This window comes from Rhea pennata, chromosome 11 (assembly GCF_028389875.1).
Source record: "Rhea pennata isolate bPtePen1 chromosome 11, bPtePen1.pri, whole genome shotgun sequence".
Classification (NCBI taxonomy): Eukaryota; Metazoa; Chordata; class Aves; order Rheiformes; family Rheidae; genus Rhea; species Rhea pennata.
In genome coordinates, this window is record NC_084673.1 from 8,113,580 (window position 1) to 8,132,157 (window position 18,578).

The following is an 18,578-nucleotide window of genomic DNA, read 5'->3' on the forward strand; positions in this document are numbered from 1 at the left end:
TCACAGGGAAGAAATTCCCCCTCGCGTTCAGGCAGAACCTTCCGTGGTTCTATTTCTGCCCATTGCCTCTTGTCCTGTTACATGGGACAACTGAAAAGAGTTTAGCTGATTAGGACATTATAGTCTGCACGGGTGGACAACTAGATATGGGAAAAATGGTTGGATCAGCCCAGGAGGTAAAGGTTAATAGGACATACTTGTTGTACCTAGATGCCAGTAATGAGTAGAGTACTGCAAAGGTCTGTACTTAGATAAAGCCCTTAGCAGCTCAACTTGGTTTCATAGCTAACATCGCTTTGGGCAGTTGGACAAGATGACCTACTCAGGCCCCTTCCATCCTCAAATGTTCTATGCTTGTAACCTTTGCATCTACTTATTTCTTTTTCTTTTTTCTTTTTTTTTTTAAGAGACAATAACATACATAAGCCAAAATACAGTGACTGAACTCTTGAACTATAACGACCTCAAATATATTTATTCCAGTGCCAGCTGAACAGTTCAAGAAAAATATGAATGCATGACCGATGATGAAAAGTCTTTTTTTCCATGATCATCATCACAGGAAAACTATGTTAATTAGTACAGATAAACACAAAACTCAGCAGATTAGTGGTAATGATCTGCTTAAATGGATAACTACTTAGTTCAACAAATATAAACAGAAGTTTCCAATGTATATCAGATGGCTATACATAAGACACGAGCACTTTGTTTATTCTCTTTGTACAGAAATTACGGTAAGTATGCTATTCATATTCCATAATGATTTCAGTATGGAATTTGTACAGTTCAGTTAAAAAACCCAAAACATTAGATCAACCACATGATGGTTCAATTGAACTAGTTGACTTACTATAACTGTCATCTTTCTGCGCATACTATAAGCACTAAGTTGATCAACTCCCTCAATATTGTCAACAATTGACTTGTCCATTCCCACGATGAATTTCCGCAATATTGCTAGCAATCGACTTCTCCACTTCCAGTGTGCTGAGAATTATTTTCTGATGCCTATAAACAGGCATCTGTGTGCTTCACAGGAAGCAACTAATGGGAAACAGATCCCCACTCATACACATTCCCTATGCTATGGCAGTTACAGTTGCTTACTTCTCATAAGGTAGGCAGGGGGTAGGGGGTGGTTGTTTTTTTGGATTTGTGGTTGTGTATATGGGTTGGAGGAGGGAGCTGAAATCACTTTGAATAAAAACTTTCTAGCCTCCTGAAAGGCTACAACTTTGAAAGAGTTCCATAAATTGACCAAAAGAGTAGAAAATTATTATAAATTGCACAAAAATCACACCATTTAGCTATACTAGTAAAGTTATGGTACAATGATGCAACAAGAGCAATAAAAAGACAAGTTTCATCTGTATCTCAAAAGTATATTGCTTTAACTGCTTTAGTCAAAACATACTTCTCTCTAAAATAAAACAGTATGAACTACATGGACAGGGTCTAAGAACAGAAGTTTCATGTTTAAACTGGAATACATGCAGGCAATCAGCCAGAGCTAGACTGTGTATAGAATTGTTTTACTGTTCACATCTGCAGAGGGAACAAAATCTACTACAATCATCCAAATCAAAATTCAACCCAAGAAATTCTTATTATATTGGGGAAAGAGTATTGATTCAATTTTACTGTTCAGGTTACTAAACTGCTCTTTACAACAGTTGAGCATCAGGATAGCTTCATAACAACCATTCATCTCAATGCAGAAAGCAGTCCTGTTCAAAAATTTTTCAGCTTATTACAGAGGACATTGAAAACAAGAATCATCTAGGTACTTATTCTCTGAACACAAATCAAAGAACTATGATAGCAGTAGAACAAGTCTATGCACAAAGATGCTTTTTAAATTTCCCTATATAGAGTTTTTACAGCCAATTCTGGCTAAGTATATTTTATAATACCACGTATAGAAAAGGTACTATAGTGAAAAGCAGGAAAAACGGTTATTTTCTGCTTCTCAAATTAAAAGAAAACAAAAAGCTTAGCCAGATCTGTCCTTTGCAGAAGCTGCAGGCTACTTTCACCAAAACCTCTTCATTAATCTAAAGACAACTGTAGGGTTGTATATAACTAGGCCTTGAAGTCTCTCAACTTCAGTAACAGTAGCAGACACAGATCCAGCAGGTTTTCAGTAACAGTAGCAGACACAGATCCAGAGAGAATGAACGCATTACCCCAAAGGGCAACTAAGGAATGGTGGGTAGTCTGTAGTACACTGATCCTAAAAGGGAACAGGATTTTTCAGAGTATTCTCCAAGGGCTCACATAAAACCTTTTTAAAGCTTCCTTTATAAAAATATATCTCCTACAATTCTGTAAGGCTCCTTTAAGAGATCTCAGGGGTGTTTAGTGAACAAAACAGGGAGTCAAATCTACGTTTAAAGCCTCACAACAACTGTTCAAAATTTCCTAATGTTACATTTATCGATTAATGGGACACAGTATAACTCTAACAAAACCCTATCTGTTCCCTAAGTTCTCTCATATACAATGAAGGTCCACCAACTAAAACAAACAAAAATCGAGCAGTCAACCAAATGGCAGTATACTAAGCTCGTTCAGTTGTCAGTTCTTTGCTCATTTTAAGCTAAATATATATATATATATATATATATATATAAAGAGAGAGAGAGAAAGAACTTCAGAGCACAACTTGAGAATGAACTACCTGGTTTTATACATGAAACTGTTTGCAGGTTACAGACACCAAATTTCACAGTTCAACAATGTCTTTCTTGTTATCAAAGCTAGAGAGCTTTATTCACTACTCACATCAGAAGAATCAAACATCTTAACACTTCCAAAATCAAAACTTCCAAAGTATTCCTATAATCACCCTAGTTTCAAAGGGATCAGACAACCAAACGAACAAAATCTTTTTATTGTCAAATAAAAGCAGTACAATGAAATCCATAGAAAAAATTCCTACTTACCTGACTGGATTGCTTGTTAGAGACACTCTCAAAGACTCTAAACAATTAAGAAGCTTTTCCTCTGCAATTCCAGATCGCAATTCATGAACATACTCTTGTGAGGACAGTGTGCATTCATGCTTGCTGTTTTTCAGTCCACCCTACCACAGAAGATTGAATGATGCTTAGTGTTATATAGATTATAATAGCATCTAAGTAAACGATGATATGTACGGTCAATATATGCATGTTACTTAAAAAAATCAGTTTCCCTCTCTCGTACAACTATTACAGACCACTGACTTGACTTAGACTTGTCATACATGTATAATAGTTTTGGGCTTGCCTCCCAAGACTAGATATTTTTCTAGAATTTTCTTCACAGGAAGACATTTTAGTAGCTGATATGCTAGACAAATGCACAATATACTAGATAACTGCTAAAATTCTTTAAGATCTGAAAGTGTAGTGCATCATTACTTGATGCAGTGATTACGATACTTACTAGCTGGTAGTATTTAAAATTCTTTGTAAGATTCAAACTCATGGAAATTTAACTTATCAAGAGTAATACAGTTCCTGGGGGAAGGAAGGGGACAAACCACAAAACACAAAAGAATCCTCACAGTTTGGCAGTTCACCAATTACTTCCTTTTTCCAGTGAACGATTTGAATAATAGCTACAAAGTGGTTCCAGAAGTAGATAAAATATATTAAGATGATAGTATGATTTCAATCACTGTATATCAGTAGATGATAAGCAATAAGACACAAAATTCTTCAAGGCATTTTTCAGCTTGACTAATTCTAAGTGTCAATACCATACACATTGTTCCAAAGTAGCTAACCAAAAGTAGTGCAGGTGGACAAAGGTAGAAAGGCTCCAAGTGCATCTAGTTCTGAACTCATCTCAGATTTTATTTGTTTTATTTCTCTCTCACACACACATACACTGCAGAATAAACAAGTTTGCTACAGTTAAAACACTTCACACAACAGAGCTCATATCTCTTATCCAAGTTTTGGTACACAGGTTCTCGGGGTGCATTACAACAGGCACAAAACTATTTTAAATACTGTATTTAGAAATAAAAACAGAAAACACCAGACATTCCTTGCAACTACTGAGTGTAACATACAATATAGGTACTTCTATAAAAGTCGTGTTAAATCAGCCATCAAGACAGAGCAAGACAGCTACACAAAATTTTTAGTACCAGTCCAAATTTAAGATCTTAGGAAAAAGGTCCCAGGAAGTACTTCTCAAAGTTTACCAAAAAGAAAAATGTCATTTTCAACATAACATATGAATGCAAGCCTAGCCAGAAAGTTGCTACTACTGAGCTGCATAACTACTGCTGCTTCTCTTTGTGAAGAAGGTAGGTCTAAGTAGCTTATAGTCTACTCAAACTAGATTATACAGAACCTACAAATTCAATAGATTTTATAGAGAAATTAGCTATTAAAATAACGAAACAAGCTTACTTCCCGGGGAAGTAATCACAGTACTCTACAATCTGCCTACAAAACACTTCAGACGGGAAAAAAAAGAAAAAAATCTCCTGGATTTAAAATGTCTGATTTTCATGAAGTCTTGTTTTAATTGGTATCTTTTTCTCCTATAAAATACAAAAGATTTCTGAAATGAGCCAAACTCCCCTCACCAAAGCAGAATAGCTAAGGGATTATTATTATTAGGGAGGGCGTACAGATCCCAAGAGATGGGTACTGAACTGGCACAGACATCACACAGCACTACAGCCACTACTGAAAACTCATTTTCTGAGGTTCTATAATCAGCTCCCCAGTAAAATGGGGAGTGGGAGAAGACAGAACACTTCTCCTTACACACCTGCATTTATCTTGTTCTTAGATTTTATTTTCTGTGAAGCTAGTGAGCACCTAGTACAGACAGCCACAGACTAGAACACTAATAAAATCCAAAATCTTATTAAAATTGAGTAAAACATTAGTTCTTCGCGGTACTTCAGTGTACAATTAAAGCTTGTGACAGAAAATAAGGTGAATTGCTACATCCAATTCATTATCAGAAATATTCCAGTTGTGTTCACGGATACAATACTCGGCCATAAACCAGCTTTTAATGCTTCTTTCAGTGTAAGACACTTCCAGAGAAATCGTACCTGTTTTTCCCAGTAGTTTAAAAACAATTCAGATGGTTGACATCTCTGATCATACCAGTGCATTCATTTCTGTCACAAAAATACTTCACAACCGCAACTGCAACCTTTCCCCTTCCCTTCCAAACTACATTGAAATTGGAAGGTTTCAGCTGACTCCAAAGATGGTTTTACTGCAGCTTAACTCCTAATATAAATTAAGGATCAAGAACATTTATCCAAATTACCACATGCTAACATATATGAGTTTCTGCTCTGCTGCTATGTCAATACAAAAACAATCACCATGTAAACGAAGATGCAGGTTTGTAGCTTGAAGTAGTTTTAGACTAGCAGTATAGCTAGGAGACCAACCTGTAAGCATACACTTCAAAGTTTAACCTGTTGTCCAATTCCACTTTTCAATTGTGTCATTCAGACAAATGGAAGTTACAGTACTACTAAAACGTACCTATTGAGACAGACTCTTAAAATTATTTTAATCGCTTAACCAAAGCTAGAGTGTCTGTTTAAATCAGCCCAAAAACTGTCTTATATTTTCATCTTAAAAAAAAAAAAAAAAAAAAAAAAAAAAAAAAAAAAAAAAAAAAAACAGTTCAACAAACATGTATGAGTCCTTGAGCCACAACTGACAAACAACCAGACAGAAATGGGGAAGAAAAAGATAAAGATAACTTCTTCTTGTGTTAAGAATTGTATTATAACTTCTTCTAGTATTACTAAAGTTACAAAATTAGGAATTTGATTAAATTTTAGAGAATGCACACATATGGGTAAGTACACCAAAGAAAAATCTTGTCAGCTGGGCCTTTGATCAAGTCCATTTTAAGCTAAGAAAGGACAAAATAAATTACTTCAACATTTTTTTGTTCTCTTGTACTTTATACTTCAGTTTCTAAGCCTCCACGACAGTCAGTCAGGAGGCATCTGCAGGGCTTCTGCTGGCAAAGGTGCATCAACAACAGTGTCAGCTGAGCCCTGTAGTAGCAGACAGCACATTTTAATAGAAGGTGCCTTACAGCTTAACAGCCACACACATTTCTTTCATCACAGGAAGCTAAGCCAACAACTGCAGACTTATGTCAAAACAACCACATCCGCACCGAGATTTTTTTTTTTTTTTTTTTTTTTTTTTTTTTTACTTTCTGTATACTGTGGTTGGCTATCATGTCTATAGTATCTCATATGCAAATATTAGCTACAGCGAAACACATGCATCAATTTTTCTTCCACAATCAGCAGGCAAAACCACATCACAAATATTTTTAGGCAACTAGTTAGCGAAGCTCAAAAAAACAAAAAAAATATCTTTTTGCCTTTTGAGATTTTAAGAGGCAACTCTAACAAACATGGAAGAAAAATAATGTACTGAACAGTATTGTTAACCCACTGATTTAAATAATGAAGCTACTAAAGGAAAAACAAAGATCATTCTGGAAAAAGTAAAAGTAAAAGGGTTTCTGACTGAATGCATTCACCAACTCACAGAAAGAAAACTGCTCTGCTTTGGATAGCATGGAGAAGCAAAGCAGGCCATTTGCAGCTACCTGAAGAGAAATACACGTTCTCCAAGCCAAACTTGCTAAGTAAAAGGCACATACATACTCTTTAAACAATGAGAACTGGTAGTAGAGAAGATGACATACTTGTCTCAGAGAAGAAACAAGCTAGAGTAGAGACAAGCTAGCAAACAAAACACTTCTGTTATAGAAATATGGAGCTGAGAAGAATTCTGCAACAAATGTTTACAAAAGCTCAGAGGTTCAGGGAACACGGGTGGAGAATTCCTTCCCTGGCATTATGCTAAGTGGAAGTAGGATGAACCAAAAAACTCCTGAACTATAATAATTTAATAGATTGACTGGACTGGGTTTCCACAATCTTTTCTGCAGTTTAAATAGAAAGAAAAAAAAAAATCATTAAACTTACTAGTGACTAACTATAGTTTATTAATCAAAATTGCTCAAGACAAGGAGAGCTTCAGTTATTCTAATACATATTTTTACATTGGATCAGCTACATTACAATTCATTGTAACATCCATAGTAAGTAGAACGGTATTTCAAAAATGGTGTATAGAAAAACATGTAGTTGTCCTTCAGAGTATAAAAGAAGTATATATAGCATAAGAAACAAGGAGAGAGTAAAATTGAATAAAGTGTCCAAAAATAGACAATATTAACATCAAGATAAGAACTTACAAAGCAACGCTAGATATTTCTAGTATTGATTTTTGCTGTACATTTGACTTGGAAAAGCAATGTCCTTAGTCAAGTTGTGATGAATTTAGTAGTAGTATTAGTTCAGCAGCTGATACATAAAAGTTTGTAGTGTATATTAACTTCACCTAGGTTGATACTAGCCAAACACGCTACAATTCAAGCTATTAAAAACAGAACTAGCATGCTAATCTTAAACATCTACATTAGTGTCTAAAAGATAGACAGAACATGCAGAGCTACCATTTCCAAGTAATTACCAGTGTTCTGAATAAAAGCAAGGAAAGGTTACTTTGCGGGCAACTAAAATGATACGTTAAGCGGGCATCAGTGCTCATGATCCCAAATAAAACTCAGATAAGAAAAAGCTCAAAACTCTGAACAAACAGGCAAATCTCTTTGCAACCGTTTCTAACAGCACTCATGCTCCAAACTTCTTCACCTTCCTAACCACTTCAGATCCATGAAATTAACTAAAATAACTCCTTGTGATATACAGATGTTTCAATCTTTTCCTAAGCAGGATAAACAAACAAGGTAACGGCCTCAGTCTGCCTAAAGACATACTGGCCTACAACCTATAGGGCAGCGTTTGGAAATTCTCAGTGCAGTTGCAGGCAAATTCACTCAACTCCAAAAGGAGGAATGCCATTTAAAAACAAACAGAAACAGAGCAATCAAAGAGAGAGGAAAAACCATACTAACATTCATGATTTCAATAAGCAAGGAAAAGCAGAAGCCAGATCCTAAAAGTAGTATTTCATATTTTGGAAGCTATTTGTGCAAAAAAAACCATACTCAATTATACTTGCTCCTCCATCAGATCCTGAATTAGAAAGCACAAGATAGAAATCAGATAACTTAGAATTTCTCCACTAATCCCTTTGCATATGAGTTCTTTCTTACAAAAATCACCTCTTCACAAAGCAGCTGTTCAGGTTAACTCATATTACAGGGAAACAACTTGGGAGTAGGGATTGTTTCAAATTTGTTTTAATGCATCAAACTGCAGAACTAAACATTTGTGAATTTTCCCCAAGAATCAAATACCTTTCAATAACACCACTGTGCTTACATATTTTCCACAATCAGTGTGAGGAACATTAACTACAAACTACATAGTATTAGTACAAACTAAACAGTACTTATGAATACAGGTAGAAAAGTCTTAGGAAGCAGGAAAGACTGATTAAAAGAAAGTCAATGCCAACTTCTTAATCCCTATATGCCACATCCATATGTATTGAAGTACATGTTTGATGCAACTAGAGAGAACAAGAACTTGAAGTCAGAGGTAGCTCTTTATTCTTATTACTACAAAATTGAAGTATCGAAGATTACCTAAGTAGAAAAACTTGTAATACTTGAAAAGTTTTTTGAGTACAATTTAAACAAAGTCTAGCTATACCTAAGGAAAAAAAAATTCTTTGCTTCCATTTTAAACTGTACATGTTCAAAGTATCCTAATCTCCCCAAAACCTTTTTCCCCCCAGGAAATTTTCATTTCCTGTATCCAGTCCTACAAAAGAGTTATGAAATACTCGTTTAATAAAAAGTAAAATAAAATAAACAGAATAAATAAACAGAATAAACTCAACCACCACTTAATATAAATGTAACAGAACACTTACTAAGATAAAAGCTATGCTGTGAGTGGCCTCATCTTATGTTTATTAATTGACCTTCTGAATCCTTTATGTAAATCCCATTCTCACACTGATATCCGGCAGCTGGCAGTTCCACAGTGAACTATGAACGCTAACAAATATTACAAAAATCCACATCTCGGCAGAATAAAGATGAAGACCGTAATATAAGCTTTCAATTAAATGTCTTCAGTAAAATCAAGATAAGCCTAATTTATATTTGTTTTCATGACATATATCTTTTATCTTCATGAACAGATTCCCAATGAGTCTTAAGTATCTGGAAATAGATTCCTGAAAACATAATATAAAGAGATTCCTCAATAGCACAATCAAATTTATACTAGTAAGATAAATGTGTTTGGGCCAATTGATGATTACTGTGATAAAACAAGGACTAAATTACACCCACTGAACTTTTAAATCCATGATAAAAGCCCAAAATATTCCAGTCGAAACTCTAAAAAATGACACGTATTCATAAAAAACAAAACCATCATGTTCGTACTCACCGGAACTTTACTTCCGACTATCTGCATGCAGTGGTCAGCCAAGAGATTATTGTGTGAAAGAAAAATAAATAATAATAATAAATAAACATAGCAAGGTAATTAGTAGGATGTAGCATCACAAAAATATTTCAATGTTTCATCATTAGTAATAGTTGCATTCTTTTATTATTCTTTTATTAATTCATCAAAATGTTTAAGAGTTACAGCTCCTCAACAGGAAAACAGCAGCTCTACTGTAAAAAAAACAGAAGTTGAAATTCTTTATGTTCTACTGCTGAATCATTAGTGTTTTACACACTTACAAACAAATCAACTACATAATTTCAACATGTACATGCCAAGCTGGATAAGAGATATGCCATATTGTTACATATGACATGGAAAAGCTGCAGAGAAAACCCTGTAATGGCATACTGACTTTCATTAGTATACAGCAACTTCATTTATTACAGTGCTTTTTTCTATTTAGATGACATCATCACTGGATTTAATTAATTTTTCATAATCTAAACATAGCCTATAGTTATAAATCTAACTGGTACTTCAGAAAAATCTCATGAGGCATTTTTTTCAACTACTCAGTATGGATGTTTTTAATTACATGGATAATTAAACAGTGATTTACACAATCATGTTTGCTCTGTCCTATCATAGAACAACATCTTTGCATGTACACAAACAAGACGTTGACTTTGCACAGAAGAAAAACTCTCTAGAAAGGCAGTACATCTCTGCCCTGTTCTATCACTTTGTACAAATGACCACGTTCTTGTGAACACTAGTACTATAAGACTTCTGCCTAAATATTCTAGGCCTTTCTCTGGCAGCTATTTGCTGCAATCTGACAGCAGTCAATTTATTTGATATCTACCGTTATTTCAGTAAGAACCTAAGAGCGTAATGTTTTGCTCTGAGATCTAAATCCGATAGTATCTGTTCAGCCCCTACTTGTCCCACTTTCTGCTCCTACCTGTTCAATTATCCCTTTAGAACTCTTTCAGGGAATGGAAGTCACTGACAATCTTTTTATGTCTTTTCTCGCTTCCTACTGGTGAAGCTTCCTCCAGACGCACAAGATGAACCATCATCACCAGACGACAGATTTTCCTCTAATTCATAACCTTCTCCTCTGGTCTTGGTCAACGCGGCAAGACGCCACCAAGCTCAGTTCTGAAAGAGTTTTGAGCCCCCAAGTATAATTCCCATGACCAATAATCCTTCTCTTTGAGTTGAAAAAGTAATTAGCTAGCACCTAAGTCAATTCTGTAAATCTCCAGATGCTTTAATTCCACTGAAGTTTAGAAATAAAGCACAAACGCTTTTTACTGAACAGTAATTTGTACAAGTTTTTTGTTTTCTACATACACAAAAAGCTTGAAAGATTTATTAGAGAATGCAAGTATAAAACCACACTAGTAAGTCACCTTCTTCATAAGTTTCAAAGTTGAGTATCTCTCCCAACATGCATTAAAATAGAGAGAACATGGAAAAACTTTCACTGAACTTTCTCTGTTGCAGCACATACATCAAAAAGTTATCATTTTGTGGTTTCAAGGGACGTCATATGGGACATGACAAAGAAGGAATCAGAAGCCCAAGTAATTGTACCACATCCAAACATCTACCTTATTAGCTACTATCCTTCCTCCACCCCAAAAGAAGAGCAAAGCTTTTCTTTTCATCCATTAGAAGTCAAGTTCCTTCCTCACTCAGAACTCTCAAGACAGCAGTGTTTCAGAGAAGCATGGTCAACTTGCTGAAGATAGCACAGAAGGGAAAGAAAAACAAATCCTGATTTTTAAATTTGATGAAAATAAGATCAGGAAATGAGATTCATATTTCAGATGAGTGCAGAAAAGCACAAAGCCTAGCAAAAAAGAAAATAAAATGTACTGGAAGAGAAGTCACATCAACTATTAAGTGTTCCAAGAGCCATGAGCTCTAAACAGAAGAAAAAACCCAAGTATGTTCAGTACAAAAAGAATACAGATGAACAATTATCTGTGACCAAAGAAAAGGAAAAAAATCTAAGGAGCAAGGGAAAACCATGAGTTTGTACTCAGTAAATATTTTCACGGAAGACATATCTGAAAACGGCCTGAGGAAGAGAGCTTGAGAAGCCAAAATGTAACAACAATTGGTTAGGGCCAGAATCCAACTACATGTTAAAGTAATCATTCAACTAAAAAGATGACAAAATTAAAGAAGACAAGGTTTTCATTTATTTTAAGAGTCCAATCAATATTTTATAATGAAGTTCTATTTTTTGTGTATTAAATAGCTAGCAACTTAAAAAGCTAGCAACTTAAAACTAGCATAGGACTATAGAAAGGTCAGACATATTTCCAAATAGCTTTTAAAATACCATTTGAATATTATGTTTCAAACATAAAAATGGGTTATTAAATAATACAATACCTTTTTCATTAGGAAAAATCTTCCACATATCAACAAAACATCTATAGCAGAGCTGAATGAAGTTCAGAGCACATTAAGACAGAGCTTCTTTTGTACATGAAGACTTTTGGGGGTATCTTTTAAACTGTTAGTAGCTTTTGACAAATTTATCCCCAATTCTGTTACTTTTCCATGCTACAGCACATATAGTGGCAGTAATGCAGTTTGTTAAAATTTTCAGCAGTTAGACACGCAAAGGCAGCCATCCTTTTGTTACTCAACTACAAAATTCTGGGAATCAATGAGGCTACGTTTCAATACTGTTACATATAAAGAGATCATGCTCCTCTCCACTGCTTTTTGCGAAAGAATTTCAAGAACTCATGTTTTGAAAATTTCTACCACCTCAACAAAAGTTTTGCTTGCTCAGAAAAATTGAGATTTACCATTTAGTATCAACTAAAGAGAAACCCCTACAACAGAATCAATAGCTCTCAATATGAAGTATATTAACAGGAAACTTCATAACATTCACCACATAAGCTTGAAAAAATATTCCAATGAGTAGTATATTTAGCCAATGCCTTAAGTACCAAATTCATTATCAGACAGTTGGGAAAAAGGAAAAGACTGTGGGTTTTATCTAAGATAAATACATCCAGAAACTTCACTCCTCTCGAAGTAGAGCACCACTTGCACATTATAATACAAGCTTTTCCTTATTTAAGAAAAAGTTTTATACACAGCATTGAAGTTTAACATTTATATGTAATTCTTGCTATAATTTTTTTTGAAATTAAAACTCCATGGCAGAGTGGAGTATCACAGTCTATGCTTATATATTTAGACAGACATCAATACAATCTTATTTCTTATTTTTCAAAATCAATTGGCAACTAAATGACTGCTTAATATAATGTTATCTTTATTTTTCACTCAGACGTAGCTATGTAGAACTGCTAGAAGCACTACTGTTAAGTATTTGATTAATTATTCTATACTCAGGCTTCATTTCCAATAACTTTTTACTACAAACAATAACTTAGAAGTGAAAATAGAAATAGATTCATCCTAGTTTCCAAATAAAACCACATGCATCATTTATTTCTATTGAAGAACTCCTGACATGAGATTTCACTTATCACTTGAAACATGTTTCTGTCCCTTGAATATCAAAAGGTTCCCTCCCCCTGCCCATGCTGTTACTCAGCTCTGACTACTCTGCAATATATTAAATTGCTCAGAATTCTGCACTAGCTTCTTTAAAGTTCTATATACAGCAAACAATAGCAAAACAAGGACAAAACCAACATTCCAGTGCAATCACATTTATTTGTAATTGTGTTTCATACAATATTCAGGTGGTTTTCTGAAATATTTTATTTTTACTCCAAAAGAATTGTATTTGCCATAGTCGATCTTTAACACACAAAAAGCATTATTGTTCTTTTTAATAACTCACTCATACTACTATTCTCACTACTGTAGAAAAATTGCAGCTATTCACCATTTGAGATCAATAGTATATTTCTCTACCTCAATAGATGCTGAAGCATACTGTGGTTCTTTCACTTACAGCCTCAAATAGACAAACTTAAAAAAATTCTATACAAAGCACTCTTCTGTTAAGGGTTAATCAACCACCTTCAGTACAGGGAATCATCAACACAAATGAGAGGTCTGAAGATAAACTTTTCTACTCAAACAATTCAGGGAATAACTTAAGACCATTTTTTCCAATAAAGGAATCATTTTATTTGGCTGCAAAACACCTAAAAATATTTAACACAATCTTCAATAAAACTACCATAATCAATGCTTTCAAATTAAACTAATATCCTGATTTATTGCTATTTTCAGTATTTTCATTTCCTGTTTCTTATACTGCAAATGGTATGCCCACTAACAATGCATGTCGTTACTGAAACTGTAAAGTCATACTCTCCTTTCTAAGCACCTTGCTATTATAAAAGCATAAAATAAACTGCACAAAAATATGCTCAAGTTCTATCCATCACTCTACATGACAGAATTAGCAATTCCTTGTGTATTACATGAACATGTCAAGTTTTTTTTTATTGCTCAGCAACTGAAATTCAAACTAATTAACACTTCAGCCACAGTTGCGGGCATTTCAGAATATATTAGCAAGGACATGGTTCCCCCGCCACCCTTCCCTGCCTTAAAGGTTACATCTAGACCAAAAAAAAAGTAGAATTTTCAGTATCAAAAGTATAATATTTGCTAAGCTAAGCTTACTAGTTTCATCTGGTTTAGAGGCAACTACTTACAGATTTGGCAGTTGCAGAAATGTACTGGACAACCATCTCACGTTTTGTGGTCAAGTCTTTATCTCTTAAAGGAGCTTTACGTTCTTCATTAAGATTCATATCTTCCTGTAAAGATGACCACATGATATCTAGATTATATTTCATGAGTTTTATTCATAGTCCTTAGGCCATATTGACTGTTTGGAAGTTTTCTAAATCATCCTTTAAAATTGTTGCAAACAGTATTTCTAACAATCCTCAAAAGATCACATCTCCTTACAGTTCATATATAAATAGCACTGTGCATGACAAAAGTAATACATTTCTATTTCAAAAGCTTTTTCCTATATTACTAATAGAAAAGTACACTTCTGAATGATGTCAAGTCTTGGTAAATGAACTTATGATATAAAATACTCCAGATCATATAAAAATTTAGCTTTCTCGACCGTAAAGTTATATTAATGCAAATGGCTATTTTGCAAAGGAAGTAACATAAGCCTGGTAAAAACTATCCTTCAGCAGCAGTATCTATCTGCCACATTTAAGATGCTTACAAGTTAACAAAGCAATCAACACTCAACAGATTGAAATTTTTAGGTTTTGGCTTTTTGCCTGTTTCTTCTATGGAAATAATCTGAATGCATGGAATACGAACACATACTTTTTGTATTAACTACTCAATTTTTTATGTAACAGTTTAGCACAGGTCCCTCTGATCAACTTGTCTGTGTTCCTCCCCCTACCCCACACCCACAACATAGTACTGTCAAAACCACAACATTTGGAAACTACTACTACACAACACTAACACGAAAACTAATGAAAATCTCCAAATCATTTGACATATCATCTTACCATCATTTTTTCAAAAAGATCCATAACTTCTTTTTCTGATAAGTTCATGCAACGTTCATCAACAACTGGCTGGGCAACTGGGAGTTCACTGATAGAAGCTTGAGAGTCAGTAGGATGTTGAATGAGAGGTTTCTCTCTTCTCACTCCTGATTTTCTAAAGCTTGTTATTCTGTCACGCTGCAAAGATATCCATTTAAAAATAAACACAAACAAGTAGAAATATAGAAAAGCAGATATGTTATAATGCAAATATTCTTAAAGTTAATCCAAGTAGCAGTGCTAAGACTCAAATTGTGCTGTAAGCAAAAATATTATTACATGCAGAGATTACATTCCAGAGAAAGACAGCATTTAAGATAGGTTTTACGACAGGTCATATGTGAAAGAGACTCTGAGGTATACCAACTATGTCAAATTCTTCACATCGCAAGATCTTGATTAGATCTTCTCATGTTACTCCCTAATTATCCTTGCAGTAAATACATACAGTACCACAAAGATCATGTCAAACGTTCCTTAACCTGAAAAGTTGCAAGTCTTTGAGGATAACTGAAAAAGCCAGCAGCTGGGAAGGAGATACTCACAAGTTCACCAGGCTTATATAAAAACCCTGCTAAAGTAAAATAAAGTTTGTATAGGAATTAATGCTCCAAGTAACATTTACAATTCTTTGAAGTGTTTTTGAGTACAAACTTCTAAAATTAGCGCATAATTTTTAAAAGCAAGATAATGGATTACTTGCATAGAAGCAGACATTCAGTTAAATACAAATAACAGACATTAGTGAAAGCATACCATGTAGTCTGCAATGAAATTTAATTAGTTAAGGCTGATTTGTTTTATGTCCTGCACCCAATTCCCCACCCCTCCCTTTTTTTTTGTAATTTAAGCAGCACATGCTTATTCAGTTAATTTGTTAATATTAGAAATAACCAACTAGTGCATCTTCCTTATAAGGCTGTTTCCTACTGTATTATTTAATATACAACTCTATCTTGAATAACATAACCATTAGAAAATTTGAAATTTACTAATATTGTCTTTTAAAAAGGATATATGTGTGTGTGTGTGTTCATATCAGGAAGGTTATATCTACTGAAATTTTCTAAATAAGCTGTCTGCATCAACAAATATTTAGGTATTTATGTCTCAAACAGCCTTATGAAGATGTACTTTTGTTTAACAGCAGCTTATGTAGGCATTAACAGTATCATACATAACATTATAACTGCTATGCAAAACAGATTTTAATGTTCTCTATAACTAAACAACTTCCATGATCCCTGAAGAAATAGGAAGTAGATTTCATTTGCAAGCAACTTGGATTAATTTTCAGTTAGTCAAATCATGAGTGGGGAGACTTGACTAAGCGGGGTGGAAGACAGGAAAAAGTGTTGTTTCACTTTTTGCTTTGTTCTGTTGACTTTTAAGAAAAAAATATAAATTTTTGAACAGAAAATATTCCTACATAAGCTGCGTGCCCTTATAATTTGTTTGGAGTTTTGTTTTGTTTGGGGTTTTTTGGTGGTTGGAGAATAGCTTCCTTAAAAGTTTTACATTTGTGGACAGAAACACATTACTGAAAAGGATATTGTCAACTTCTTTAAAATGACAAGAATTTTATTTTAATTACATTTTCTCTTAACAGAGTAATTTACATTACATTTCAAAAAAATAGGGCATAGTCTATTGAAAAGCCCACAAAATACTATATAATGCTGTAAAGGCAATACTTGAGCAAATCCATCAATACATCAAATCCAATTTTATTCATTTACATTAAAATGCTCTCCTAGTAGTCACTAAATAGGGCTTTTAGATCAATTTCACTGTAATCCATTTCAAGTACATTTTACTGAAAAGCAAGTTGTTTAATCAGATTCTGACAGTAAGATCACTTTCAAGCCATATAGTAAGCTTAGATGTGGTTACTATATATAATTTCATCTCAAACAAATAAGTGATAATTAACTAGACAGCCAGTGAATAGCCAGAACTGCTCAACTATCATATCTAGAAAATCAGATTCAGTAATTTTATCACAATCAATTATAACAGTATGCAGTTATATAGAATACTTGACAACAAGTTTCAAAATATTGAATATTATTAAGTTAGTGCTACTGAACAGACTTGTTGTTTGACATACAGTTCAGTCATTAGCCATTATAGTTCCATTTGAATCATTTTGCAACTGACTTTGAAGAACCACTGCACATCCTTTACTGCTAAAAGAAGGAAATAACATTTCTAACAGTTTGAACACTTTTTGCAATGTTTACTCAAATATTTACTGTGGTTAAAGAAGCTTCTCCATATTGATACCATTATTTTTCTTTAACTAAAGTTATAATGATGTTCTTTGGGTATAGTAACTCAAAAGTCTAATTCCTAATATCCTTATAAGAACATGTCACATTGTCCACAACGTTTGGAGTAAAATAGCATGCAATGTGGGGTTATCATTACAAATCAAGATGTCATGAAAACCTTACCACATCATCTGCCAAAGTTTTTATTTGAATATTCTATTAAAAAAGAAAAAGAAAAAAGGCAGTTACCTATTATTTCAAAACAATAGTCCACATTTTGTACACTCTATCATCAAAAAAAAAAAAATCACTTATAATTTCAATAACTGTTCCAGCACAAACAAAACTAGAGCATGAAATCAGAACGCAAGCAAATTTCCTGTAATTCTTAAGGAAATAGTAGTATTCACTGTATTTTATGAGGAAAGACAGGCTTACATTACCTTGCCATTATCTTTGGACTACCTCATGAACCTAGTACCCTTTATGTTTCACAAAAGCGGAACAAAATCTCAAAACAGTTTGCCAAAGATGACAATTCTTCTTTTTTTTTTTTTTTTTTTTTGTCTTAGTTTGGATTTAGTATTACTGGACTTCAAATTTATTAATAGAATACAAGTAGATAAGCTATACGACATTCTCTGTTTTGACAGAGTGATTGAGACTGGGAGAGATGAGGAGACGCAGCTGTGCCTTGGCTTCTTGAGGCTTCTGCTGTTTTCTCACCACCTCATTCACCAAATTCCTCCAAACTGAGTAATGCAAACTGACCAGTTTCTGCACCATCAGTACAATATTATCTATGCCTCCCTCCTATCTCTTCACATTTCCTCAGACATAGTAAAAAACTGACAAAGATACTGACATTGTATCTTTATTAACAGCCAAGAAAGCAATCTACATGGCATACCAAGATCAACCTAATGCTTCCTTGATATGATTGTTAATAAATACTGATCAATTTACGCCAAGCAGTCAAGAACAGAAAGCTAATATCTAGCACTTAAAAAAACAAACACACACACAAAACAAAAAGCAGCCACAAAAAATAACTGCTATATCTTTAGAAGTGTGGTAATTGATCCACTTGCTTTGCAAGTGTTGCAAATGTTCGCAAATTAGCAGCCGTATCTTCTTGCATGCAAAGGATTCACATTCTTTGGTTACGCTCTTAACAGCTTGATCGCTTGATCAAGGTGCTTCTGTCAGAAGCCCATGCCACATGAGTCAACAAATCTCTGGTTGGGTTTCTGATTGCTTCATGTATAATGTTCCTCCTGTATTAATTATGGGGTT

The 18,578-nt window shown here is 34.0% G+C and overlaps 1 protein-coding gene across 1 annotated transcript in view; it reads right to left on the minus strand.

The window, feature by feature from the left end:
- DIAPH2 (diaphanous related formin 2) overlaps positions 1 to 18,578 on the minus strand; it is a 252,358-nt gene that overhangs the window by 216,930 nt on the left and 16,850 nt on the right. Inside the window, exons 2-6 of the mRNA XM_062584399.1 lie at positions 17,466 to 17,498; positions 14,971 to 15,147; positions 14,134 to 14,238; positions 9,446 to 9,466; positions 2,949 to 3,088 (exon numbers count right to left, since the gene is read on the minus strand). Of these exons, the coding sequence (XP_062440383.1) occupies positions 2,949 to 3,088; positions 9,446 to 9,466; positions 14,134 to 14,238; positions 14,971 to 15,147; positions 17,466 to 17,498 (476 nt within the window). The remainder of the gene's footprint in view (positions 1 to 2,948; positions 3,089 to 9,445; positions 9,467 to 14,133; positions 14,239 to 14,970; positions 15,148 to 17,465; positions 17,499 to 18,578) is intronic.